At 62.3% G+C, this 25,769-nt stretch overlaps 4 protein-coding genes across 7 annotated transcripts; 1 reads left to right on the top strand and 3 right to left on the bottom strand.

The window, feature by feature from the left end:
* Window positions 1–1,662: 1,662 nt before the first annotated feature.
* LOC309874335 (zinc finger protein 212-like) lies at window positions 1,663–6,069 on the top strand. 3 transcript variants are annotated; one of them, XM_082752399.1, is made up of 5 exons: window positions 1,663–1,692; window positions 1,967–2,377; window positions 3,123–3,249; window positions 3,702–3,821; window positions 4,511–6,069. In XM_082752399.1, exons 1-5 carry the CDS (start codon window positions 1,669–1,671, stop codon window positions 5,569–5,571), a joined length of 1,743 nt encoding a protein of 580 aa, XP_082608525.1. In that variant the 5' UTR covers window positions 1,663–1,668; the 3' UTR covers window positions 5,572–6,069. The 3 variants fall into 3 exon arrangements, with proteins under 3 accessions (XP_082608525.1, XP_082608527.1, XP_082608526.1); XM_082752401.1 differs by lacking the exon at window positions 3,702–3,821; XM_082752400.1 differs by lacking the exon at window positions 3,702–3,821 and having other exon boundaries at window positions 4,508–6,069.
* A 1,392-nt stretch (window positions 6,070–7,461) lies between these two features.
* LOC309874332 (uncharacterized protein) lies at window positions 7,462–14,810 on the bottom strand. 2 transcript variants are annotated; one of them, XM_082752394.1, is made up of 7 exons: window positions 14,498–14,810; window positions 13,886–14,182; window positions 13,277–13,403; window positions 11,831–12,295; window positions 10,823–11,011; window positions 10,326–10,442; window positions 7,462–9,725 (listed from the first exon to the last, which is right to left on the bottom strand). In XM_082752394.1, exons 1-7 carry the CDS (start codon window positions 14,519–14,521, stop codon window positions 8,905–8,907), a joined length of 2,040 nt encoding a protein of 679 aa, XP_082608520.1. In that variant the 5' UTR covers window positions 14,522–14,810; the 3' UTR covers window positions 7,462–8,904. The 2 variants fall into 2 exon arrangements, with proteins under 2 accessions (XP_082608520.1, XP_082608521.1); XM_082752395.1 differs by having other exon boundaries at window positions 10,326–10,439.
* A 439-nt stretch (window positions 14,811–15,249) lies between these two features.
* LOC309874354 (uncharacterized protein) lies at window positions 15,250–16,938 on the bottom strand. The gene is made up of 5 exons (XM_082752428.1): window positions 16,783–16,938; window positions 16,127–16,189; window positions 15,787–15,840; window positions 15,598–15,660; window positions 15,250–15,525 (listed from the first exon to the last, which is right to left on the bottom strand). Exons 1-5 carry the CDS (start codon window positions 16,885–16,887, stop codon window positions 15,391–15,393), a joined length of 420 nt encoding a protein of 139 aa, XP_082608554.1. The 5' UTR covers window positions 16,888–16,938; the 3' UTR covers window positions 15,250–15,390.
* Window positions 16,939–21,250: 4,312 nt separating this feature from the next.
* Window positions 21,251–25,044, bottom strand: LOC309874338 (uncharacterized protein). Its single transcript, XM_082752405.1, has 4 exons — window positions 24,377–25,044; window positions 24,146–24,272; window positions 23,776–23,889; window positions 21,251–23,139 (listed from the first exon to the last, which is right to left on the bottom strand). The coding sequence occupies exons 1-4, from the start codon at window positions 24,392–24,394 to the stop codon at window positions 21,743–21,745; spliced, it is 1,656 nt and encodes a 551-aa protein (XP_082608531.1). The 5' UTR covers window positions 24,395–25,044; the 3' UTR covers window positions 21,251–21,742.
* Between the last annotated feature and the right edge of the window lie 725 nt (window positions 25,045–25,769).

Below are 25,769 nucleotides of genomic sequence, written 5' to 3'. Positions count from 1 at the left end.
GGATAGATGGCAAACGTGGAAATATTTGCTCTGACAGCTGAACGTGGCTCTGTCGTGCTGCTATCAGCCTCCAGCCGTGTCCCCGTGGGACCGCAGCGTCCCCGTGGTGCTGCTCTGCCAGGCTGGGGTCAGGTCCCAGCACTGGTGGGCAGCCGGGGGGGGGGCTGCAAGCACTGATATAAGCTGGTGTGGGGTCTTTCCCCCATTTCTGGAAGTCACCGAGGGGTGTAAGAGGACATTGGACCCGATGATCTTTCGAGGTCCCTTCCAATCCCTACAGTTCTGTGATTTTGGAGCCAAAGAGCTGGGTAGGATGCCGATGGGAAAATAATTTGGGGGGAAAAAGTGTGAAAGCAGCGGGAGCGGCCAGGTTGGGTTCTGGCGGATGAAATGTGCAGAGGGGGCTCCCGCAGTGCCAGCGGGGTCGCCACCGTGACTTTCCCTGTGTGCCTTCATCCTGCGGGCCGTGGCCCACGGTTCCTCACCCCCCACGGCGTGGGGCAGTGGTGGGGCTGGAATAAAGAGCAGGAGCAACTCGGCCCCGTGGTGTGTGCTGGGGGGCGAAGGGACGGCCACGGCTGGGCTGTGCTCGGCCTCAAATCTGGGGGGGGATCAGGGTATGGGGGGTACGGTGAGGGATCGGGGTCTGGGGGGGGGTTATGGGGAGGGATTAGGGGGTGGGAGGTATGAGGGATTAGGGGCTGAGGGTATGGGGAAGGATCAGGGGCTGTGGGGTCAGGGAGGGATCAGGGGCTGGGAGGTATGAGGGATTAGGGGCTGAGGGTATGGGGAAGGATTAGGGTTGGGGGGATATGGGGAGGAAGCAGGGGCTGGGGGATATGGGGAGGGATCAGGGATGGGGTGTCGGGGAGGGATCAGGGGTTGGGGGGTCAGGGAGGGATCAGGGGCTGGAGGTATGAGGGATTAGGGGCTGGGGGATATGGAGAGGGATTGGGGTTGGGGGTTATGGGGAGGAATCAGAGGCTGGGGGGGGTCAGGGAGGGATCAGGGATGGGGTATCAGGGAGGGATCGGGCTGGGGGGGTCAGAGAGATCAGGAACGGGGTGTTGGGGAGGGATTAGGGGCTTGGGGGATATGGGGAGGGATCAGGGGCTGGGGGGGTCAGGGAGGGATATGGGGCTGGGAGGTATGAGGGATTAGGGGTTGGGGGATGTGGGGAGGGATCAGGGACGGGGTGTCAGGGAGGGATCAGGGGTTGGGGGGTTGGGGAGGGATGGGATAATGGGGGGTATGAGGAGGGATCAGGGACTTGGGGGGCTGAGGACAGGGAGGGTTTGGGACCAGGAGGGACCTTAAAATGTGTGGAGAGGCTCCAGGAACGTGTGGGGAGTTCTGGGACCGGGGTGGTTTGGGGCTGGAGGGGTCCTTGGGCTGTGTGTGTGTGTGTGGTCTGGGAACTGGGGGGGAACTGGGAACGGGGCTGACTGAGACTGGGAGAACTGGGCTGGGGGGACCCGGGTCAGGAACACCCCACCCCCGGAGCACTTTGGGGATTGCAGGGCTGCAACTGGGGGGCTGTGGGAAGGAGGGGACGGGGGTCCCGGGCCTTGAGGGGGGCTCTGTGAGGAGAACCAGGCCCGGGGCCGTGCTGCGGGCGGGCCGCCAGGCGGCGCCGTGGTGCAGCAGCGGCGGCGGCGAGGGGCGGCCATGGCCCGGTGGGGCCCGGCTCAGGTACGGGGGGCACCGGGCACCGGGCGGAGGCGGCTCCATCGCCCCCCAATCCCCCCCCAACCTCCCCCTTTCCCCCCGGTCCCTTCCTCCGCAGGAGGGCGGCGGGGACCGGCTCTGCCCGCAGCCCGGTGCCCGCCGCACCCCGGGGTGGGGGTGGGAGGCCTGGGGGGTGCGGGTGCGGGGAGGAGGGGGACGGGGGGGTCCCTAGGGTGCTGCCCACCCTCGGAGCAACCCCCCCTTTGGACCCTCAGCTCCTTTCTCTCCCCGCTAACAGGAGCCCGAGTGGGGGCCCGAGCCCTGGCAGCCGGTCCCGCCGCAGCCCCCCGGCCACGTCGCGGTGCCGGTGGCGGTGCCGGTGGCCGTCGAGGGCGAGAAGCAGCCGGGGGTGGCCGAGATCTCGCTGTGGACGGTGGTGGCGGCGGTGCAGGCGGTGGAGAGGAAGGTGGAGACGCAGGCCCTGCGGCTGCTGAGCCTGGAAGGGCGAGCGGAGACGGCGGAGAAGAAGCTGTCGGAGCTGGAGAAGGCGGTGCTGGATTTCGGGGGGCAGCTGGAGCGCAAGTGGGCCGCCCTGGCCGCCCTCCTGCAGGAGAGCACCAGGCGCCTCGAGCACGTCGAGCGCCAGCTGAGGCACCGCGGATGCTGGGCACCCCGGCCCGGCATGGGGCCCGGCGGGGACGTGCCCCAGGTAACGGGGGACAAGCCCCCGGGGAACAGGGGAGGTGCCCCAGGTAATGGGGACAAGCCCCATGGAATGGGGATGAGCCCTACAGAATGGGGATGAGCCCTGGGGAATGGGGGATGTGCCCCAGGTAATGGGGACAAACCCTGGGGAATGGGGGACAAGCCCCAGGTATTGGGGACAAACACCAAGGAATGGGGGATGTGCCCCAGGTAACAGGGATGAGCCCCGGGGAACGGGGGATGTGCCCCAGGTAATGAGGAAAGGACATTGGGGACGTGCCCCAGGTAACGGGGACAAGCCCCACAGAATGGGGATGAGCCCTGGGGAATGGGGGATGTGTCCCAGGTAATGGGGACAAACCCTGGGGAATGGGGGACAAACCCCAGGTATTGGGGACAAACACCAGAGAATGGGGGACATGCCCCAGGTAATGGGGACAAACCCCAGGTAATGGGGGACGTGCCCCAGGTAAAAGGGACAAGCTCTTGGGGAACGGGGGACGTGCCCCAGGTAACAGGGACAAGCCCCATGCAAACCTCCTGGCTGCCAGGGGAGAGGTGTCTGAGCAGGGAGGCATCGTTCTGCTGCTTTGGGATTGTTCCCTGAGCTCAGGCTGGGACATGCAGGAGCTCCGCATCCACACTGTGCCAGCCCACAGCACACGGGGGGGGATCAGGGCACCTTGTGGGGGCAGAGAAGGCAGGGAGGTGCTAAGGGGGTGCTAAGGGGGTGCCTCCTGCCGTTTCAGGTGCCCACGGCGGGTGAGGATGATGCCGCCTGTTTGCCAGAGCAGGAGTGGGGCGGCTTGGACAGCCGGCAGCAGGAGCTGTACAGGATGGCGGTGAAGGGGAGCTACGAGGCCGTGGTCTCCCTTGGTAAGGATCAGTCCCTGTGCACGTCTCAGACTCTTTGTCACCTTCCATCCACCACACCGTGCCCGCTGGGCAGGGCGCAGAGCCCCCCGGCAGCACGTGGCACTGCTCCTGCCGTGTCCTGCTTCCCTGGAAGTGTGCCCCAGGACGTGGCTGTACGTGCACCACCCTGGAGGAGTTGGTTGCAGGCAGCCCTAACTTCTAGCACTAATTATTTTTGGCTGAGAATAATGAGTTATCATAAAGGACAAGTGCCCGATGCGTACTTCTTGCTGAGATAACTACAATCAGTCGTCCAGTGGGGCTGACACCAGCTTGCTCTGACTGTCCTGGGAAAAACCAAACCTCTGTTCCAGCAGCCCAGGACGCCCCGGCTGTGCTGGAGCAGCTTTTGCCCAGGGGCTGTGGTGCCAGCGCCCAGCATCAGCCGTTGGCACGGCCGCTTCCTCCCCTAGGGCCTGGGGACGCCAGCTCCAAACCCTCTCTGCTGTTGCCGGCCGAGGACGGGGAGGATTTGGGGACCAGGACCCACGGGCTGCTGGAGAAGGGAGCGGTGTCAGGGCACGTCGGTGGCGGTGAGTTGCGGCAGCCACGATGGCGTGAACACCACCACGGCGAGGGCCTGGGGGTGGGGAAGGGCTGCACGCAGCTTGGCTGGGCGAGGGGATGGAAATTGAGGGCTGAGGAGGAAAAGCAGTGCCGCAGGGGGGAAAGAAATCCGAAAGGAGCCACGCCAAATGTCCAAGCCCAGAAGAGCCAAATAGCGAGAGAGTGGAAAAAGCCCGGGCAGGGCTTAGCGTGAGCGTGGCTCTGCGCCTGCTTGCCTGCAGACAAGTTCGGTCCTGCTCCTGGAAGGTAGCTTTGGTCCTTTGCCCCGGATTTACCCAGTGAAACCCTGCTGTAAATTCCTGACAAAGTTCCTTCCAGGACAGAGGACTCCGCAGCCACAACTTTTTGTGGAACAATTACAAAAGCCCTCGTGTTTTCCTCTCTTTTGGCTTCTTTACGACTATTGCATTGTCAGGCCCTTGAATGTCCCCCAAGGTGACCAGATAACCCCCAGCAGACGCCAGCATCCTTCCACCTCTTGTTCTTCTCCCCTTGGCTCATGGTAAAACCCTCCTGCTCCCTCTCTAGTGGCACGTTTGCTGGTTGGTCTCACCAATGTGCTGCAGGGGAAGCTCAGCTCCTGCTCCTACGCTGGGGCCAGAGGCACGGGAGAGCTTTCCTTGGCTGGAGGTGAATAATTGCTGTCTCCCAGCAGGTGAGAAGATCGTGATCAAGACAGAAGAGCAGCAGCCGCAGGAGGAAGGATCAGAAAGCCTGGCCCTGCCGCAGGCTCCCTCGATGAGGCTGGAAGAGGAGGTTCCCCTGAGCCAGGAGCTGCCGGTGCCCTGGGAGAGCCACAGCAGCTTGGACGAACAGAAGGGAGCTGGAGAGGGCTTGGGGGAGCTCTGCAAGCACGGGGCCGCCCAGCCTGAATTCAAGCCCGTGGTCGTCCCGCTGGAAGCTCGCCCTGCCCCGGGGGCTTTGACTTTCCCGGCGGAACACGGGCACGGCGCGGGGACCGAGCAGCCCTTCACCCTGCCCCAGGGGCTGCCGCTGGGAGAGGACACTGCCGCGGAGGCTGCCTCGGCACAGCCCGGCGCCGAGGAGCACGGCCCGTGTGGCGCCGGGGACGAGCCCCACGGCCTGCCCTTGGGCTGGAAGAGCGTGCGGCTGAAGCGCAGCCTCCTGGCGCGGCAGCAGAGCCAGGCGAGGAAGAGCAACGGCTCCTTCATCTGCACCGCCTGCGGGAAGAGCCTGGCCCACCACGCCGCGCTGCTGCGGCACCAGCGCCTGCACACGGGCGAGCGCCCCTTCCAGTGCCCGGCCTGCGGCAAGAGCTTCAACGAGAAGTCCAACCTCAACAAGCACTACCGCATCCACACCGGCGAGCGGCCCTACAGCTGCCCGGCCTGCGGCAAGGGCTTCATCCAGAAACACCACCTGCAGAAGCACCAGCGCATCCACGGGGTGCAGCTGCGGGCGGGCTGGGCGGGCCGGCCGGCGCGGGGCGGCGGGGCCGGGGAGCGGCTGTACCGCTGCATCGAGTGCGCCGAGAGCTTCCCCCTGCAAGCGTCGCTGGAGGAGCACCAGCGCCGGCACACCCAGCAGCGGCCCTTCCAGTGCAGCGGCTGCAGCAAGAGCTTCCGCCACCGGCAGTCTCTGAACCACCACCAGAAGGTCCACGCCGCCGCCAGCCCTCCTGCTGCTGGCTTGCCCGGCCGCGGCCAGGAGCCGGGGACTGTGCCCTGCAAGCCGTCGACGCAGGACAATCCATAATATGAGGGCTGCAGCCAGGAAGGGGCAGCGTTTCTGCAGGTGGAGAGGTGCAGCGGCCCGTGAGGGTGGCACACGGTGGGCAGGGGGCATCGCGGCTCTGTGGGGCTCCCCGCAGCCCCCCACCACGTCCCCGGGGACGAGGACGGGGCCGGCTGACACGCTGCGGGGCCGAGAGCAAGCAGAGGAGGTCTGGCAGCAGGGGCTGCGCCGTGGAAGGGGGCTCGGCTGAGAAGTGGCTGCTGCGTGTCCGGCGCCGTGGGACGGGGAGCGGAGCGCTTGAACTCAGGGTTCCTTAAATCCTGCCCAGTTCTGGGGGGAGTTGGGTGGCCCGGGGAGAGGCTGCTGGGACAGCCGGGGTCACCGCACGGCCGGGGAGAGCTGTGGATAAAAGATGATGTGGTCTGATGATGGGCTTCGTGTGTCAGCTGGTGCCGTGCTGCCTCCAACAGCTCCTGCTGAGCGAGTTGTGGGGGTGATGCCACGTGAATTGTGACCGGGTCCTCGCTGGTGGCTTCGCCAGGACACCTCCTGCTCCCCACGTGCCTCCTGCGAGCTGAGGGATGAGCACCAGCAGCAGGGCAGCCCCCGGGCGCCTTCCCCCCAGCAGCAGCACCTCAGGGTGCAGCAGCACCCCCGGCACTTGGCGTGCTCACCCTGCACGGGTGCTGTCGCCCAGCCCCGGAGAACGCAGGAGCTGCGCCAGGGAAATGCAGGAGCTGCCCCGTGGCCATGCAGAGCCCCCACTCACAGCCCCATTCAGCCAGGAATTGTGGCTCTGGGAGGGGATTAGCACCACAAAGCCTTATCTGCCCTCCTGCTCTGCCCCCCAGGCCTGCCCAGCCTCTTCTCCTCCTCCTCCTCCTCCTCCCCTGGCCCAGGTTTTGTGATTTCAGTCCTGTCCCAGCACCATGTGGGCCAAAAACCAGCCGTGCCCTGGGCTGCAGCAGCAGGGCGAGGGAGGGGATTGTCCCCCTGGGCCCTGCTCTCGTGAGACCCCCCCGGGCACTGCCTTCGCTGTGGGGCCCCCAGCACCGGGATGTGGAGCTGCTGGAGTCCAGGGGAGGCCACGGGGATGCTCGGAGGCTGGAGCAGCTCTGCTGGGAGGAGAGGCCGAGGGGTTGGGGTTGCTCAGCCTGGAGAGGAGAAGGCCCCGGGGAGACCTCACAGCGGCCTTCAGGGGGTGCAGGAGATGAAGGCTCCTTCCCAGGGATGAGGGAGGGGGCCACGGCGTGCTGGGGACATTCAGGGGACACCTCGGGGATGAAGGAGGGGACACTGACACCCCGGGGACACCTTGGAGACAGCCTGGGGATAAAGGAGGTGACAATGACACCCTGGGGATAAAGAAGGTGACAATGACACCCTGGGGACACCTTGGGGGTGAAAGAGGGCCATGGCTTCCTGGGGACACCCCAGGGACACCTTGGGGATGGAGGGGACACTGACACCCCAGGGACACCCCAGGGACACCCTGGGGACATCGCCCTAGCCAGGAGGTAGCCATGGTGATGCTGTGGATGTGGCCTCTACCATAAGCCCCACCCACCCCAAATAACCCCACCCACCAATGACCACACCCCCTCCACATGGCCCCACCCACTGGGCAGCTCTGCCCACACACAAGATGGCCACCAAGATGGCGGGGCGGCCATGACAGGGGAGGGCAGCCATGACACCCAAAGGCAGCCATGACACCCAAGGGCGGCCATGACACCCAAAGGTGCCACCAGCGCCACGGCGGCGCCGTCCCCGTCCCCTTGGCACCCCACAGCTCCCCTGGTGCCACCCAGGCTCCCCCAGGGCTGGTGGCCCCAGCCTGGCACAGCCCCTCGCACCCCGTGCCCGCCTTCGCTGTGCGGCGCTGCGTATAAAACAAACACCACCAGGCCGTACAGACAAATACTTTATGGATTCCACGGCCTGAGAAAGGGATCGGAGCGTTCCTACAAAAAAAAAGTTGGTCCCAGTCACAGCTTGAAGCCACCTCCCGGATGCCTGCTGCGCTGGCTCGACTCGTACCCTGTGGTACTGGGATCAACTGGGATCAATTGGGTGCACTGGGATGGCAAACCGGGCAGGGGTAAGGGGCTGGCTGCCGGTCCTGTCACCTCCCAGCACCAACCACCCACGTCCCGCAGGGCTTCGCAGCCCCTAGGACCCTGGAGGCGGCCAGGAATGAAAAATCTCCTAAGGAAACTGGTTCCCAACACTCCCTGCCCGGGGAGGGGCAGAGACGTAGTGATTTCAAACTAGAACATCAAATAATTCAATGGACACAAAAGCAAAAAAAAAAAAAAAAAAAAACAGCTTGGGAGTCCTATCAGCCCCTCCGCTTGGCCTGGACCGATTCCTTCGCTCTGTACACGTGCCTCGTGCTTCCCAGCGGCGTGCCCGCTGCACACGGGGCCAGGACGGGGCCACGAGCTTCCAGTGATGCCTGGGGCCACCAGAGCCTCGGCTGGCATCACCCACCGGGGTGCCTCTCCACGGCGCGTTGAGGTAGGCTTCCATGTGATTAGAGACAGAGGGAGCGAGCACGGCGCAGTGGGGCTGAGCAGAGGGGATGGTCCCGCACAGAGCAGCTGGGGTGGTGTCAGAACAACGCGTCCGAGCCCGAGGAAGGGTCCTCGCACAGGCTGTGGTGCAGCAGGAATCCTACCCGGCGAGTATTTGTGAAAGTGACCACGGGTGCAGGCTGGTTTTGGGGCACCAACCCTCTCACGCAGGGTTTTGGAGGCTGGCCTTGTCAGTGGAATGGTGCTGGGAGCTCAGGAACAGCCGCAGCATCACACGGACAGAAAGTGGGGTTTGTTTCACTCTAAGGTGGGCTTTGTTTCACTCTCCTTATCTCCCAGAGCTGTTCCCAAGGAGGTTCCCGAGGAGATTTTTAATCGCCGGAGGCTTCTGGAATTTGTTCCACGTAACGGTGTCCAAGCTTTGATTTATTCTGTGACTCGGGAAAGCTCCCGAAATCCAGTTGATGGATGATGGTTCACAGCCCTGGTGCCCCACCACGGACAGAATCTGAACGCTCACAGTTCCTGCCCAGGGACACGAGTGGTTTGGATCCCTCCTGTTGCCACTTGCCCCCAAGCTGCTTCCCTACTTCCTACTCTCCACCGTCACAGCAGCAGTTCTCGAGTTGGCCTCGAGGATCTTTGTGGGCCTCTCCCAACCCGGGCTGTTTTATCAGTCTGGTAACTGCAAGCCTGAGCTCCACAGCAGCCAGCAGGAGGTTTTCAGCGGAGCAGCTTTGGCAGCAGCGAGGACGGCGCCTCGCCAGGCACCCCCGGGGGCTGCTTTCGGCTGGGGCCTCCTGGCCGCGGTCGAGCCCTAGGCTGCCTTGTGCTGCCGGCCCTCCAGGGCCTTCTGCCGCTCGTGAATCTGCTCGTGGCGCACCAGGTGAGTGTGGCGGGTGAAGCCCTTCTTGCAGGTGGCGCAGCGGAACGGCCTCTTCTCCGCGTGGGTCTGCAGGTGCCGCTGGAGGGTGGAGGAGCAAGACAGAAACTTGCCGCAAAGATCGCACTTCAGGGGGCGTCTCGCGTAATTGCGAAGCGTCGGCTGCGGGGAGAAACACCCCGACAGGCTGCCCGTGTCCTGCTCCTCCTTGGTCGGGCCCAGCCAGGCTCCCCCCGCGTGCGTCCTGTTACCCGGGCTGTGGGCAGAGCTGCCGGGAGCCCTGCACAGCTTCTTCCTCGGCCCTATCCTCAGTTCCGGGTGCGTGTTCCCCCAGACCTTGGCCGCGAAAGCCCTGTCTTGGGTGTGGATGGCCTGGTGCAGGACCAGGCGGTTTTTGTCTGCGAAGCTGATCTCGCACACCGTGCACTCGTAGGGCCCTTCTTTGGCGTGGCTCCGCTGGTGGATGATGAGGTTGATCTTCAGGCGGAAGCGCTTCCCGCACTCGGTGCAGGGGTGCGACCACTCGCGCACGTAGCCGCGCCGGCAGTCGCCCATCAGCAGGCTGCTGCTCGAGCACCTGCTGGGTTTCTTCTTGCTCCTGGGCTTGGCCTGCTCTCCCGGGCCGTTCTGGATCGCCGGGTCAGGAGAAGGTGCAGAAACTTTTGGCAAGGCGTTGGGCCTCACCTCCTTCACCTCCAGGCTGTCAGGGGGAGAGGTCCCTTCACAGGCCTTCTCCTCTGCCAAAGAGCCTTCCTCTGAAATGAAACAACACAGGCGTTCACCACTCACACTGCGGGGACAATTCCACGGTGTGGTTTCAGTCCCAAAGCACCCAGCAGGCTTTCTGCGAGCAAGGAGCTCCCGAAAAATCTGAGAACGCAGAGTGGGGAGGCGCCGGTGCCACTGCAGGGTCCTGGCCTGAGCAACTCAGCAGCTCGGCGTGCCCTCGGGGGCAGATCTGCTGCAGTGCCACAGGGCAGAGGGCTCCGCCTCTAAAACCACCACACCAGCGATGGCCACAAGATGCAGCAGGAAAAAAAAAAAATCCTTAGCAAGCTGTAATTAGCAGTACCTCAGGCTCTTGGCTTTTGGCAAGCTGGGAACTGTTGCCGAATGCCAAACGCTGCAGGCAACCCAGCACGCTTCCCCCGAATGCTGCTAGCAGGATCCCCGTCTGGGCTCATTCTCTCTGCAGATGACAGGGCTGCACACCCCACCCGGCACCAGATCCCTCCCTTGCTGGGTGACAAAAGGATCTGGAATGTTCTAAACCTTCCTATTTCAAGCCCGTGAGTGAGCTGGGAGCTGCTTCTTGCCCGCAGAGCGCCGTGCCTGCCATGCATGGGGTAACTCACCGGAGCCGTGCTCGGCCGGGTCCTCTTCCTCCTCTGTCTCCTGCTTCACGTCCCTGCTCAGCCCCTCTCCCCGCGCACTCAGGGACGTGACATTCATCACCAGGATGGGCAGCCCTGCTGGCAGGGAAGAGGAAAGCAGCTTTCAGCACCAGCAGACAGCTCACATCTGCTGGCTAACTGCAGACACCTTCAGATGCTAACTGGATATGTGTTGGGACTGTGCAGAGGAGCCAGGGCCAGCTCAAGAAGCACACAGGGACCAAAAGCAGAGAGAGGTCCGGGAAGAGACCCCAAGGAGCCACAAGGAACCTCCGCAGAGCAGCCTCATCCATCCCAAACTCTCCCCATCAACGCCACGGGTGGCATTCCCACTGCACCTAACGTTCAGGTCCTCAAACCTCTTCCATTTGCCCTTGCAGCACTCTGACAGTGCACCCCAGGACTTTTGCTTCCCCTGGTGATGCTCCTCCAAGCTCGGTGTCTCTCGGGTAACTCACCTGTGCCAGCTTCCGAGGGGACTTTCCGTTCTCCCAAAGCCTCTTCCTTCCTGCCCGTCTCTTCTGGTGTGTGTGGGGGCTCCTGCCCAGCTTGGACGCAGGGCTGTGGGCTCTCCTGACAGCCTCTGGTGCAGAGCTCTTCATCCCTCTCGATCCGGGACAGGACGTCAGGATCGGACGCAGCACAGTCTGCTCAGGGACAGGGCAGCAGAGGACAGTTTTTTCAGTTTTGGTAGGAACTGGCTACAGAATTCCTCTGCTGACCTCTCAGACCCTTCAGAGTGACCCTTCTCCCTTAGCCCCAGGGCTGGCAGGCGGTAAGGATGGACACGGACACGTTACCCGTGCTCTAACAGGCAAAGCGATGGAAGGATCCACCCTAAGGACAGCTCTAACTCAAACACAGAGAAAACCTAACAGAAGGTGACTTAAAATCTCAAAGGAGAGGGAGAGGCTGTGTCCGTGTAACACCTTTTTCCTCTCTTCCCAGGAGCACTTGACAAAACAACCCCCAAAGACACAATTGGGGCCTGCACTGTTTCTGGGTAACCCTCCTCAAAGGACAGAGCCGGCCCCTGACCCCTGCCAGTGCTCACCCAGCCCCTCACGAAGCTCCTGTAGCCCCCCAGCTCCTAATTCCAGCAGGACAGAGCTCTCAAACACAGCTCTGCCTTCGGCTCTCTCTGGGCCTGCCTGCACCTTTCCAGTGTCTCCTGTTTTTTTTTTTGCTTGGCCTTCATATTCAGGAGCTGGAAGAGATCCCAAGGGGTCTGTCCCACCGCTCCTGGCTCCATCCCAGCCCCTTCTGGCAGGTTTTGTCTGTTGTCTCCCCACGATTCATGTGGCCAAGCATAAATGTTCCTCTCGGAGATAAGACTCAAGGCATCCCATGGACAGTTAGCCAATGCAGCCAGCAAAACCTCAGCGCAGCTCCTTTCTAACACAGACAGAGATGGGAGAAAGCAAGGGCCAGGAACGGCCACGTCCTGCTGGCACCCTTTAACTTACCCATGTCATCTTCCGCGTCTTCCACTTCTACGTCGTCTCCCAAGTCCTCTCCCACCTGCTCCACACCTGCTGGTGCCTGCGGGGGTTCCTGGATATCTGTGATGGATGTCTGCGGGGGCTCCTGACTCTCCTGGGTGCACGGCTGGGGGGGCTCCTGACTGTCTCTGACACACGCCTGGGGGGGCTCCTGGCTGTCCTGGATGCACGGCTGTGGGGGCTCCTGACTCTCTCTGCTACACCTCTCCGCGGGCTCCTGACCGTCCTGGATGCACATCTCGGTCTCCAGGGACTCCTGCCCGTCTCTGAGATGCATTTGTGGGGGCTCCTGCCCATCTCCGATGCACGTCTGCGGGGGCTCCTGCCCATCCTGGGTGTCCGTCTGCGGGGCCTCGCGACAGTTTCTGCTGCAGAGCTCTTCATCCCTCTCGAGCCGGGACAGGATGTCAGGCTTGGCCACGGCATAGTCTGCTCAGGGACAGGGCAGCAGAGGATGTTTTGTTAGGAACTGGCTACACCATTGCTCTGTTAAACTCTTAAACACCTCAAAAACTACCCGCGCTGAAACAAGGTAAAATGGTGGTGTCGATTTCTTAGCCCCGTGTTCGGATTCACCCATAAGCACGGCCGTGGCTCAAGCACAGAGAAGATTTAAATAATAGAAAGAGAAATAAAATCTCAAAAGATTTGAGAAGCTTTGTCTTTAACCTTTCCCTCCCATCTCCACGTTAGCGGTGATTTGAGCAGTAAATCTTCTGAGCTGCTGTTAGCAGATTGCTTTAGTTCTGGAGTAGGGACAGAAGGATTCCTGCCGTGTAAAAATGCCCACATCAGATGGACCACGTGAGGACCAGGTTTGTGCCTTCCACAGAGAATTATCTAGAAAAGTGAAGCTGCAGCTTCAGGGACTGCACCAACCAGCACGTTACCAGTCATGCCCACAGAACAGTTTTTCATGGGCAATCTTATAGCCCAAAATCATCCAAGAATGTGTCAGATGTGCTCAGAACTGAACGAGATTAAATTGGTTCTTTACCAAGGCACGTGGGAATGCCCCTGTCACTTCAAATCACGGCTAAATAGCCAGAAGACAAGAATTGGTTCAAGATGCAATTATCAAACTTCACCCAGGTAACTCCTGAACCATGCTGGAAGGTCGTGATGGTTCCCTGGCCCTCGAATCCCCTTGTACAGTCCTTATGAATAGCATCTCATCTGGATATAGGGTATAACAGACATTGTTTGTGTTATTTCTGTTACTGGTATTTCCCACAGAAAGCTCTTACAAGCAGGAAGGAAGGAAAAGGACTGGGTCTGGCTGCCCAGGAGAGGTTCTGCGAGCTACGGGTGTCCAGCCCCACCACAGCAGACCGCTGGTGGAACTGGAGGGAGGCCGCCCAGCCTGCCTAGAAGAGAAATTCACCCGGAGGAACGGGCCCCGTGCCTTACCCAGGGAGATCAGAGTCTCGTAGTTCCCCCTCATCACAGCCTTGTAGAGATCCTTCTGCCAGCTGTCCAGCGTCTCCCATTCCTGCTCGTTGAAGTACACGGAAATGTCATCGAACGTGAGCGGCACCTGGAATCACAAACACTGCACACTCAGTGACGTTTTTCACAACCAAAGGGAACTGCACAGGGGCAGGGAGCGCTCAGGACCTCCAGGCAGAGAATGTGCCTGGACAGAGCACGGGTGCCTGGACACATCGGGGCTTGCAAGCCCTGGGCTCACAGGCGCTGAGCCACGCCAGCCCGTTGCTGAGCAGGCTGTGGCACTTCCCACGCCCCTCCACAGCTGCTGAGGGGGCACTCGCTGAAATGCTCCTGCGGGCTGCTGCCCCTCCAGGGCTCAGGGGTGGGAATGGGCACGGGGAGGCCACCACAATGGCAGCACGGTGACACTGCTACCTGAGGAGCTCTGCAGGGCTGCACGGTGTGTTTCTGGGGCTCAGGGCTTGAACCAGCTTGAACTAGGGCTCCTCACCCAAACCACGACGGAGCTGGGGCCGGTGCCCAGCCCCGGCTTTGCCACCTGGGTTAGGGGCTCCCGGGCACCGTTACCTTGGGGATTTCCCCCTTCCTGCCGGGGGGCAGGCGCAGGATCCAGAAGTTCCTGTTCCTCAGCAGGTTCTCCACGTTGTCCAGGCGCTGCTGCAGCTGCCCGTAGTCCTGCAGCAGGCTGCCCAGCGCCGCCAGGTTGCTGCCCAGCTCGCCCACCAGGTTCTCGCAGGCCAGCAGCCTCCGCTCCGCCTTCTCCGTCCTGCTCCGCAGCTCCTGCAGCTGCTGGGCCTGCGCCTGCTCCGGCCCCGCCGCCTGCAAGCGCCTCAACCGGCCGGTGCCCGGGCCCCACGGCGAGGCCTGGAGGAGGGGACAAGAGGTGAGGGGCGGCCGGGGGGGGCTGCTGGGACCCCGGGTGCTCCGGGGAGATCCCTTCGGTCCCCACACCCCCGGTCCTGGCACCCCCGGGCCCTGCAGCCCCGGGCCCGGTACCCCCGGGCCCGTTCCCCCGGGGCCCTCCCCCCCGGGCCCAGCCCCCCAGGAGGCCCCCACCGCCCCCCCGGGACCCCCGCAGCCCCCCCGGTTCCTCTCAGCCCCGCACCCCCGGCTGTCCCCGGAGCTCCCGGTGCCGCTCCCGGTCCCGGTCCCGGTGCCGGTGCCGGTCCCGGCCCTCACCTCAGCGGGGCCCCGGCGGGACATGGCCGCCGCCACCGGCACCGCGCGGCCTGCGCCCGCCGCCGCCACCGGGCCTGCAGGGGGCGCTGCGGAAGGGGCGGGGCTTGTTGCTAAGGGGCGGGGCTCGTTACCAAGGGCGTGGCTTGTTGCTAGGGGCGTGGCTTTGCCAAACCGGGGCGTGCCTCGGTGCGGGGTGCTGGGCGTGGGGGCGTGGCTTAGCCCCGGAGGGGGCGTGGCGTGGCTCCGAGGGGGCGTGGCCGCGCCGTGGCGGGAACTCGTGGCGGGAACGCGGAGCCCCCGTGCTGGCCCCGGGGTCCCCGATCCGCGCCGGGTCCCGCCGTGCTCCGACCCCCCCCCGAGCCCCTGCACGGCCCCTCCCGACCCCTCCCGGCCCCTCCTGTCCCGGGCCGACCCCCAGGCACCGGCACCGGCTCCGGTGGCCGCTCCGTGCCCTCCCACCGGGGCCACCCCGGGGTTGGGGCTGGGGTGGGGGCGCCGATCCAGGCAGCCCCCCGCTGTGGGGACCCCCCCAGGGGTGTTTTGGAGGGGGGGATGTGGGTGCAGGTGCCCCCGTGCAGTGCGGGTGCCCCAGGTGCTGCGGGGCACTCGGGGGGCAGGGGGGCACTGGGAATGTGGGGGGGGGCTGGGGAAGAGCGGTGGTGGGATGGGGGGCGTGGGGGGTGTGGGGGGCGCTGGGGACCACCCGGCTGTGCTGGGGGTGTGGGTGCGGGACCCCCAGAAGCACCCACTCGGGCTGTCTCGGTGCCTTTATTCGGTGGCTCCGCACAGCGCGTGGGGACACCCCTGCAGAGCGCTTCGGGGTGCAGGGACAGCAGCGTGTGGGGCGGCCCCACTGAGCGGGGGGCACAGCGGGGCCCCCCCCCCAGCTCCCCTCAGGGCTGGTGGGGGGCGGCGGGGTCCTGTGGTGCTGTCGGGGTGCGGCGGGACACCCGGCTCCGTCCTCGCTTTGGTTTGCGCAGGGTCACCCGTGCCTCTCCTGTCCACGCCATGGGGCCGCCTGGTGCCTCCTGCAGGACACAGCGGGGTCACCTCGGGGGTCTCCGTGGCCGCCCGTGGTGCCCGTCCCACGGGGCCGGTACCTGGCTGAGGGGCAGGACCTGGGCAGGTCTCTCGCTTTCCCTCCTGGTGCGCTCCTGGCCGCCCTGTGGGAACAAGCGGGATGTCAGAGCCAGGCAATGGGGTGATGGGGAAGGGGGGCTGTGGTCCCCGGCCCTGCTGGAGCCGTGGCGGGGGAGGTCTACGGGTGGGCAGCGCCGCCCTGCACTCACCCGCCGGCCTGTGGGGTCTTCATCCACATCCCCGGTGCTCCAGGACATGGATTCCTGCAGGTGGGGGGTACGGAGCAGTGCGAGGGGTGCGTGTCCTGGGTGCCCCATCCCCATCCCATCCCATCCCCATCCCATCCCCATCCCATCCCCATCCCCATCCCATCCCATCCCCATCCCCATCCCCATCCCCATCCCATCCCATCCCCATCCCATCCCCATCCCATCCCATCCCCATCCCCATCCCCATCCCCATCCCATCCCATCCCCATCCCCATCCCCATCCCATCCCCATCCCGTCCCATCCCATCCCGTCCCCCCAGCACCCCCGGTCCCCCCTCACCTCGCTCAGCACAGAGAAGCACCCCGAGCACGGCCGGCGCCGGCCCCCGCCACGCGTCCCCGCCTGTGGGGGGAAGGCATCAGTCGGTGCTGCTGAGTCCTGGCTCCCCCCGCAGCGGGACGGGGCCGAGAGCAGGGATAGAGCCGGGGGATGTGGGGGGGACGGTGGAGGAGGACGAGGAGGAAGGCAAAAGGGGACGAGGATTCGCTGGCACCAAGGCCGTGCTCCTCCTGCCCCCGCTCAGCCCCTCGCCAGCCCTGATGAAATGTTTGCTGGTTGTGCAAGCAGCAGCAGCAGCGTTTTGGCACAGCGAAGGCTCCAGGGACACCCCAGTGCTCCCCCCACGGCACAGCCCCCCTGGGACGAGGGGCTCAGGCAGATCCCACTGCCCCCAGCCCATCCTCGGGGCCACCCCTGCCCAGGGCAGCCCCCGACCAGGACCTCTCCGGGGCTCTGTCCTGCCTGGAGCACGGTGCTGGTGACAGCACCGGTGTCCCCGGGGGGACAATATTTTGGGGAATCACTCCCCCCACGGTGCCAGAGCCACAGCACCGTGCCATGCGCCTTCCCCCTCCCCACAGCGCTTCCCTGCAGCCTCCCTCCCCTCCTGGCTGCTGCTGCCCAGCTCTGGCCTCCTCCCTCTGCCCCCCACCAACCTCCCGGTCCCGTGTGAGCGTTTTCCCCTTCTTGGAGTCCCGTGGGTTGGCCCCGGCCATGGCCAGGAGGGCCACGGCGAGGGCACAGAGCAGCCGCAGCCTCATGGCGCTGAGCGGGGCACGGCTTGGCTGCCCGCTGCTCCCCGCCTGGACCTTGGCCCCTGCTGCTGGCCAGCTCAGGAGCGGCCACCCACTGCCAGGAGGGCACCAGCGAGGGGCTGGGGGGGTTGGGGGGGCTGGGGGGGACGTTCCTCTCCAGGCCAGCCCCCCCAGGATGAGGCTGGATGCGCAGGGGGTGCTGGCTCCCCAAAACGGGGGTCTGCTGGCCCCTCCACCTCCCGGGTCTGCAATTCCCCTGCGGGCTGTGGAGAGGCTCCTGGTGGAGCAGGCTGTCCCCCTGCACCCATGGGTGCCACACGGAGCAGATCTCCACGCTGCAGCCCCCCCATGGGTGGAGGAGCCCCCGGTGGAGCAGGTGGATGTGGCCTGGAGGAGGCTGCGGCCCATGGAGAGCCCCTGCAGGAGCAGGGGGTCTGGGGACCCGTGGGGGACCCGTGCTGGAGCAGGTGTTGGGAGGAAGGTGTTTGTAATTTGCTTTTAGTTTCTCACTGCTCTAGTTTGTTAGCAATAGGCGAAAAATTTTATTAATCTCCTTATGCTGAGTCTGTTTTGCCTGTGACAATAATTATTGAGTGATCTCCCTGTCCCTATCCCAACCCCTGAGCCCTTTCCATACAATTTTCTCCCCCTTTCCCCCCTTTCCTCTCCCCCTTTTTTTTCTCCCCCCTTTCCTCTCCTCGTGTCACCTCTTGTGGTTCCACGGCAGCATCGCCCCAGCCCTGTGCAGTGCCGGGCCCCTGGTGCTGGGATGTGCTGCGTGGCGCTGCTTCGTGCAGCAAGTTTAGGAAGGAGATGCTACAGGGTTGTTCACATCCCCACCTCCTCTTCCAGCCATCCTGTTGTGAGAAAAAAATCAATAATTTGCTCAAACAAGGTCTTCTGTGAAGCTATTTTATTCGCAATAGCAAAGGCGGGCGTCCTGCAAGCAGGAGCACATGGTACAAGTTCACCATAACCCTATATCCCCTATTACCCAACACCTGATTTCTCCCTGTTTCCTCACTGGCTGAGTACTACAGCTTCACAGCCTACTCAACGCACTTCTATACCATATAGGTACAATTTTATTTGACCAGCCATTGATTTCTCCTTTTTTTTTTTTTTTTTTTTTTTTTTTCCTTCTTGTGTGACTAGAGGGCCCATGGTTCTTGTTTTTACTGATTTCATGTTGCTCATTCTGTTTTTTTTTTTTTTTTTTTTTTTTTTTGTTTGTTTGTTTGTTTGTTTGTTTTTGGTTTGGTTTGTTTTTTTTTTTAGCTATTCTCCTTATGTTGGGACAGTGGGACCTTCCCCTTATCTGCTTAACTAGTGCTATGCTGCTGTCATGCCTACATGATGCAAGGTTAATGGATATTCCACTGCAAAAACAACTTCTATTGCTAAAATACAACTTTGTTTCTCAAAATGGCCACAACCTAAGGCTACTTGCTATTGGTAACTTTCCTTTGTTTCTCCCAGAAGGAGCATTTTGTCCCTGATCAAAGGGAGCCTGGGTTAAAAGTTAAACATAATTACTGATTTTGCACTGCTCATCCTGTTTTTCTGAGCTATCCTCCTTATTTTGGGGCCTTCCCCGTACCTGCCTAATGCCCTCCCCGGTGCTGTGCTGCGCAGTCACTGCTGGAAAAGGTGATTTGTGGAAGGACTCTACAACTCAAAGCAAATGAGCTATAAAATAGGGATGTGGTTTATTTCAGCAGGAGGTGAGAGGATTCACACCACAATCCACCTTGTGGTGCACAAACACCACTTTGTTTCTCACTGTAGCCAATAATGTGGGCTCAGGCCAGGATCTCAGTGAAGCAGCATTTTTATTTGTGTTTGCGATGACGGGCGTGCCACAAGCAGGAGCGCGCCTACTAGTTCCAAAACACAGTTTATATACATTTTTTTTTCTTGACTGGGATTTTCTTGACTGTTTCCCCATGACTGGGTAATCCAGGTTCACAACCAACCTGGTGCTTCACAGACAAAGCACGGCTTTCAGTTGCCAACCTATTATAAATTAAATTTCTTTTGACTTTTTGACTCTTTGAGGTGGTAATGTTTCTTACACCATGAATTCCACCTCATTGCTTCCAGGATTCTGGTTGTCTGCATTTTACAAGGCATCTGTTAGGTGTTGTTATCACAGCAAGCATATCCCAATACCACATTCCTTCCTTCTATGATTCGTGAAGAACTCTACAACTCAAAGCAAACGAGTTATAAGGTAGGTTTATAAATGTGGTTTATTTCGGTGCTGGGTGCATGTGGGATAGCTCCCAGAGGCATGCGTGCCCCAATGTGGCAACTGGCCCTGGTTATGTGCAGTAAAATGTTATATATGCATGAAGTTCCCCAATACGCCTGCACATACACAGAACCCGTCCCTGCTTTGTATTAAAATTAGCCCCAGAAGCCGTTTCCACAAACTCCTCCCGCTAGTGCTTGCTGGGGGCTGTGGAGATGAAGGCCAGGGACTCCTCTTCATCACGGCTGGTTGCCTCTTGCTGAGGCAGCTCCTTACCAGTTGGCTCTTGCCTGTTATATATGGAGTGGTAATTCGTGTCAGAAAAATGGTTGATATTAATAAAGAAGGGGGAGATTTGGAAATGTGGCAATGGGGGTCAGAAAGCCTCCTGGTTGGTGATAACATCAGACTCTTATGAGGTCATCAGGAATGTAAAAAGTTTAGAGGAAATAAAGAAGGGGGATTGAGGCGATGCCCTGCCATCTGGGATTGCTTGTTTTCCCCTCTGTTAAGGCACCGAAGTTGCTGGGGGGGTTGCTGGTTAGAACTGTTAACATTTATTGTTTAATGTTATATGATAATAATATCATTAGTGTGGTTTCAAGGGTGAATGAAACGCGGGAAAAGCAATCACATTTTGTTGCTTTCGGGAACCTTGCGGTGGGCAGAGCATGCGCAGAAGAAGAGGGAGACAGCTGAAGCCTCCTGCAGTCTGGAACAAAAGGTTGCTAATGGTGATGGGGAAACCGTGAGCCTTTCACCCACAGCGACCACCACAAAGAGAATTATAACATGAAGCAGGGATAGGATATCCGTATGTATAGGCGTACTTGGGTTTCTTGTAAATATGTAACATGTAAATATGTAACAGCAATGTCCTATATGTATTTGGGAAATTCAACGGTTGGGTGTGTGTGGTGGTAGAGCACAGACTCCCTGCGCACCCAGCGCCTTTTATAAATATTCTTTTATGTTACTAAATTCAGAGGGAGTTGAGAATTCACTTATAACATGCCCAACCCTTGGTCGCTCTCAGCTGGTTTTTGGGGAAGGATCCCCGATTTTGTAAGGAAATACCCTCCGTGAGAGACCCTGAGACCCCTTTTTTTGGGTTAATTTGCAGAGCAGTAAGCAAAGACACTCAGCAATATCAGTTTTACTGTGAATAAGGGAGCTTCCATTCTTGGCTTTAATAATTACAATTGCTTTATTTCGACATAATTAACGCGATTACGCATCCCCCGTTCCCCCATCCCCGGCTTCAGCGCCGTTCCTGGAGCGCTAGGCCCCACCCTCCCGCGTTGCCATGGCAACAGGCACGCGGAGCGTTACTTCCGTTCGTACACTTCCGGCTTCAACCCCGCCTCCCGCTCCTCGCCGCACGCCCCGCCCCGCAACCCGGAAGTGACGCCGTAACCCACAACCCCACGCGCCGGCAAGATGGTGAGCACCGCCCGGCCACGTGACGGGCTACCAGCCGCGCGATTGGCTGCTCCGCCCGGCGGCGCCATTTTGCGGCGGCCGCTCGCGGCGCGGCCGACCGGAGGCTGCCGCCATTGGCCCGCGGCGCCTCACGTGACCGCGGAGGCGCTCAGCCATTGGCCCCGCCGCCGCCGCCATTACCGGGGACGACGGGAGGGGTACGGGGGGAGCGCGGGGCCGGGCCTGGAGCCCTCAGAGCCCCCTCGGGGCCCCCCCGAGGCCGCGGCCGCGCTCCCGGGGCCGCCTCAGGTAGGTCAGTGGCAGCCGGGGCCGGGCCGGGCCGCACCGGGAGCCCCCCCGGGGCCTCCCTTCACGGGACGGGCTGCAGGGGGGGAGGGGAGGCCGCGGGGCTCCCGGGGGTTCCGCCACCCCCCCCCCCGCCCCGTTCCCAAAGCAAAACGGACTCGGGCTGAGGGGAAACGGCTTTATTGGCAGGTAAAATACACGGGGGGGGGGACGTGCACCCGGCCCCTCCCCACAGCCCCTTTCCGCCCCCCTCTGAACCCCTCCCGGTGCCGCACGGGGGTCGGGGGCACCCCCCGGGGCTCCTCTCGCTGCCCCCCCTGCCCCAGGGTGAGCTCCGGATGGTCCTGGGGCACCCCGCCCCCACAGCACCTCCTCCGCGCCTCTAACCCCGGTGCTGCCTCTCCCCCTGCCTTGTTTTCTCCTCCCCCTGCTCTCTGCGGTCTCTGCAGTTCCATATTTCTGCTGAAACTTCTCCCTGAGGTGCCCCCCACCCCCCGGGTTGTTGTGCCCCAGCCTCTCCTCAGGGTGCCCCCCGCAGCCCACCCGGCAGTGGTGCTGCTCCCCCCCCTCCTCCAGCAGTGCTGCAGGGCTCTGCACAGCCCCCAGCACCTTTAAAAGTGCTAAACACAGGGGCTCGTTAAATGAAATGAGGTTATCAGCCCCCCCAAAACGTCTCCCTTTTCGTACTGCCTAAATGAGCAGAGGGGGAAGCTGCTCACGGGGTGCTCAGCTGCTCCACGGGAACACCATGGTGCCCAGGAGCACAGAGCGAACCCAGCAACATGCAGCCGCCCTCGCTCTCCCATTCCTCTTCCTCTGCTCTGCACCCCTCTGGCCCTTCCCTGCCCACTCCACCTCCCCTCCACCGCCTGCCCCCCCTCAGGCACCGCTCCCCTCGCTGCAACTCTCCGAGAACCTCCTGTGCAGCCCCCTCGGGGCAGAGCTGACGGGGCTGCGGTGTTCAGGCGCTGGTTGGGACACGTGGGGGCGGTGCCTCTGCACCCCACACACGACCGAGCACAGACAGGCGGTGCACAGTGCCCAGTTCCTGGTGCGCAGGGCCCCGTCACAGGCGTTGCACAGCGATGCCTGGCTTGGGGCAACGAGTTCCTGTCTGGCGAGGTCCCACCAAAGCCTGGGGGGCCGCCAGCCCCGCGCCCTGTAGCGCACCCACACCTTGGGTTGTGCTGCTCCGCCCCACGCCTCCCCTGCTGATGGCTCGGGAGGGGCTGCAGGGCCATGGGGCGCCTCCGGTGTCCCCCCCAGGGAGTTCCCCTCCTCTTGAGGCTGCAGGATCACAGTCTGCCACTCCGCAGGCAAATTAAATACCCCAGAAGTGTCCTTCGTGGTGTGCTCTGCCTCAGCGGGCTGGACAACCGCCGGCACGGTGGGCGCGAAGAGGCAGTCTGCACAGAAATACCCCCGGGAGATCCGCAAGCTCTTGAAGAAAGGCCCCAGACGCTGCTTCACCCGCGTGCCCTTCCCGTTGGCTCCCCCCTTCCGCAGCTTCCTCTTGCGCAGCGCGGCGTGAGCCCGGCACACGGGGCAGGAGCCTTTGTGGCCGCAGCCCTGCTGGGGCGACGTTTGCTCCTGGCAGTAGTCGTGTTCCCTCAGTACCAGGGCCCCGCTCCCACTGTCCCCGCAGTAGTCGTGTTCCCTCAGGGCAGGCTGCAGCGCCGCCCCCTGCCTCGTGTAGTAGCAGTGGTCTCCCAGTGGGGTACCGTCCACGTCCCCCGCTGCCGGAGGAAGGCTCCCGTCCTCCTCGGTGTGCTGCAATTCCTGCACGCTGCCCTGGGGCGTCTCCGGGCTCTCAGCCCCCAGGGGCTCGCAGGGATCCTCTGATCGGGGCTGTGGCTGTGGCTCTGGGTCAAGCGGGAACTCTGTGCCTCCATTGAGGCTTGGACTTGCCCCTTCTTCATCCTCCACTTCGTCTTTCCCGTTCTGGGAGCCGGCCTCTGCCCGCTCGGGGCTTCCTGCAGGTGGGGTTTGGCCGCTGGCCGCCTCTGTGTGCTCCTCGCCCCCGGGATCGCTGAATTTCTTCAGCAGCCTGCTGCAGCGCAGCTGCCACGGCTCGCTCCGTCCTCCTGCCGACAGCGTGGCGGGGCCAGCCCGCCCCTGTCCCTCGGGCCCCGCGCCGCAGAGCCCAGGGCTGGGGCTGTTGCAGCGCTCAGCGTGGTCAGGGGGCTCCGTGCTCTCCTCCAGCGCCTGCTGCCTGCCAGGGCTCGGCCACCAGGTGAAGCCGGGCTCCTCTGGGCACCTCCTGTCCCCGTTGCACCCTGCAGGGACACCGGAGGGACATCACAGTCCCAGTAGGGGAACCCCTGCGCTCTGCATCCCCCCAGCAGAGGAGGAGGAGGCCCTGCAGAGCCCCAGCCCTGCTCCAGAGCTGGTGCCCAACGGCTGCTGGAAATAATCACAGAATCACAGAATTTCTAGGTTGGAAGAGACTTCAAGATCATCGAGTCCAACCTCTGACCTAACACTAACCCATACCACTGAGCTCTACATCTAAACGTCTTTTAAAGACCTCCAGGGATGGTGACTCCACCACTTCCCTGGGCAGCCTGTTCCAATGCCTCACAACCCTTTCAGTAAAGAAGTTCTTCCTAACATCCAACCTAAACCTCCCCTGGTACAACTTTAGCCCATAAAGTTGCTGTGTACAGGAGATGTACCATGAGGGCACTCCATGGGGCAGCGATCGCCCTGCACGCAGGCACCAGCTGGGGGAGATTCCCCCTGGGCTGAGCTGTGCCCCTCACGGAGCGTCTTGGGGGACGGTCTGGGTGCAGGCAGCGAGCAGGGGAAGGAGCAGGACAGGGGACAAGAGGGAGCACGGGGTCGTGCTGCCCAATGCTGGGCAGGAGGAAGGGCCTGGTGCACGGCACCGAGGGCTGGGCTGCGGCTCTCACCCAGGGAGGGGCTGTCGGGTCCGTCCCACGTCTCCGAGCCCTGCGGCGTGCAGACCCACGGCTCTTCCCCGTGCTCCAGCCGATACAAGAGGTCGGGTTTGGGCCCTGCGTACCCTGTGGGGCGGAGACAAGAGCGGCGTTCTGTTACAAAACAGCGGCTGCAAGAATAAAGGGTTAGCGTGGCAAACTCAACGCATTTTGTCCTTTTTTTGTCAAACAAACCCAGGCAGAACCAGACCAGAACACGGGAAGAGGCAGCGGAGCCACCGGGGTGAATCTACCCCAGCCTCCCCACCCCGGAGCACCCCCGGTGCCTTGTGACAGCCCCCCCGCGAGGCACCCAGCCCCGGTGCCGCGCGTCCCGCCTCACCCAGCGAGGCGAGGAGCGCGAAGTTGTCCAACATGACGGCGCGGTACAGCTCCCGCTGCTCCTCCGCCGCCAGCTCCCACTCGGCGCGGCTCAGGAACACGGCCACATCCTCGAACGCCGGCAGCTCCTGCGGGAAGTAGCATGCGGGGCTCAGCCCGGGGTCCCCGGCCCCACAGGGGCGTTGGGGTGGGCCCGGGGCGTCGAGGGGCGGGGGCTGGGCCCGGTTCCTACCTGCGGCCGCCCGGCCATGGCCCTGCGGGGCGCCACGCGGGGTCCCGGTGCGCCGCTTCCGGTGTTCCGGCCACTTCCGGTGCGCTCGCCGGAAGTTGGGCTCCGCGCCGGAAGTAGGCCGTGCGCACCCACATCCTGTCCCGCCGGCACCTCCTCTCTTCCCCTCCTTCGCGTGCTTCCGGCCGGAGCCCCGCCCCCCAGCGGAAGTGTGGCTGGGATGTCACGTGGAACCCCGGGGACATGGAGGCGGGGCCGGCGCCGCCATTTTGAGCCCTGCCGCTGCCCACGTGACCGCAGGGGAGCCTGCCATTGGCTCACGGCGGGGGCAGGGGGGGAACGGGCCCTAAAGCCCCCCCATGGCTGCCCCCTGCTCCCAGCCCCCCCCCAGCCCCATCCAGCCTGGCCTTGGGCACTGCCAGGGGTGGGGCACCCACAGCTCCTGGGGGCAGCCTGCGCCAGGCCTCACCGCCCTCATAGTAAAGAATTTCTGCCTCGGATCTAACCCAAAAACAAAGCTTTGTTACCTTAACACCATTACTTGCCATAACACAATAAAGCTTTATCTTCTTTATTAACTGCATGAAGTTCAACAAGGCCAAGTGCCGGGTCCTGCACCTGGGGTGCAATAACCCCAAGCAGAGCTACAGGCTGGGAGATGAGTGGTTGGAGAGCTGCCAGGCAGAGAAGGACCTGGGAGTGATGGTGGATAGTCGGCTGAATATGAGCCAGCAGTGTGCTCAGGTGGCCAAGAAGGCCAACGGCATCCTGGCTTGTATCAGGAACAGTGTGACCAGCAGGGCTAGGGAGGTGATCGTCCCTCTGTACTCAGCTCTGGTGAGGCCGCACCTCGAGTACTGTGTTCAGTTTTGGGCCCCTTGCTACAAGAAGGACATTGTGGTGCTTGAACCTAAACGATTCTGTGGTCCTGTGAGAGCAAACACTGCCACCTGATTTGTCCCCTCTGTCCCCTCCTCACTGCACCAGTTTTTTGTGAAGGTGACAGGGACAGTTACAGAGGTAATCTGACTACCAGAGGTAGCCTTGAGGGGTGCATCACCTCTGGCATCCTGAGCACTGGAAACATGCTGAGATGTCATCGAAAACAGGAGAACGGGGAAGAGCTTCCCATCTGAGACAGAAAAGAACAGTCTGAAAAAAGGAGACAGCCAGAGACAGTGGGAATCAGCGACTACTATAGTGACTGTTACCTAACGCTGGCCCTTTTATGGGCCCCGTTCCTGGGGGCTTGTCTCTGCTGAGGCTGCTTTTTAAAATTGGACCCTTTTTGAGGTCGGTCTGACCCCCATTATTAAGTGGTGTGATTCCTCAATGCTGCATATACCATTGCTTTCCTGTAAGATCTGTAATGTTTATTATCCATCCGTCTATATCT

The sequence above is a fragment of the Aythya marila genome (genome assembly GCF_965140915.1).
Source record: "Aythya marila genome assembly, chromosome: 2".
In the NCBI taxonomy this organism is placed as follows: domain Eukaryota; kingdom Metazoa; phylum Chordata; class Aves; order Anseriformes; family Anatidae; genus Aythya; species Aythya marila.
The sequence above is the reverse complement of the archived record's forward strand: the minus strand, read 5'-3'. Positions and strand labels throughout refer to the sequence as shown.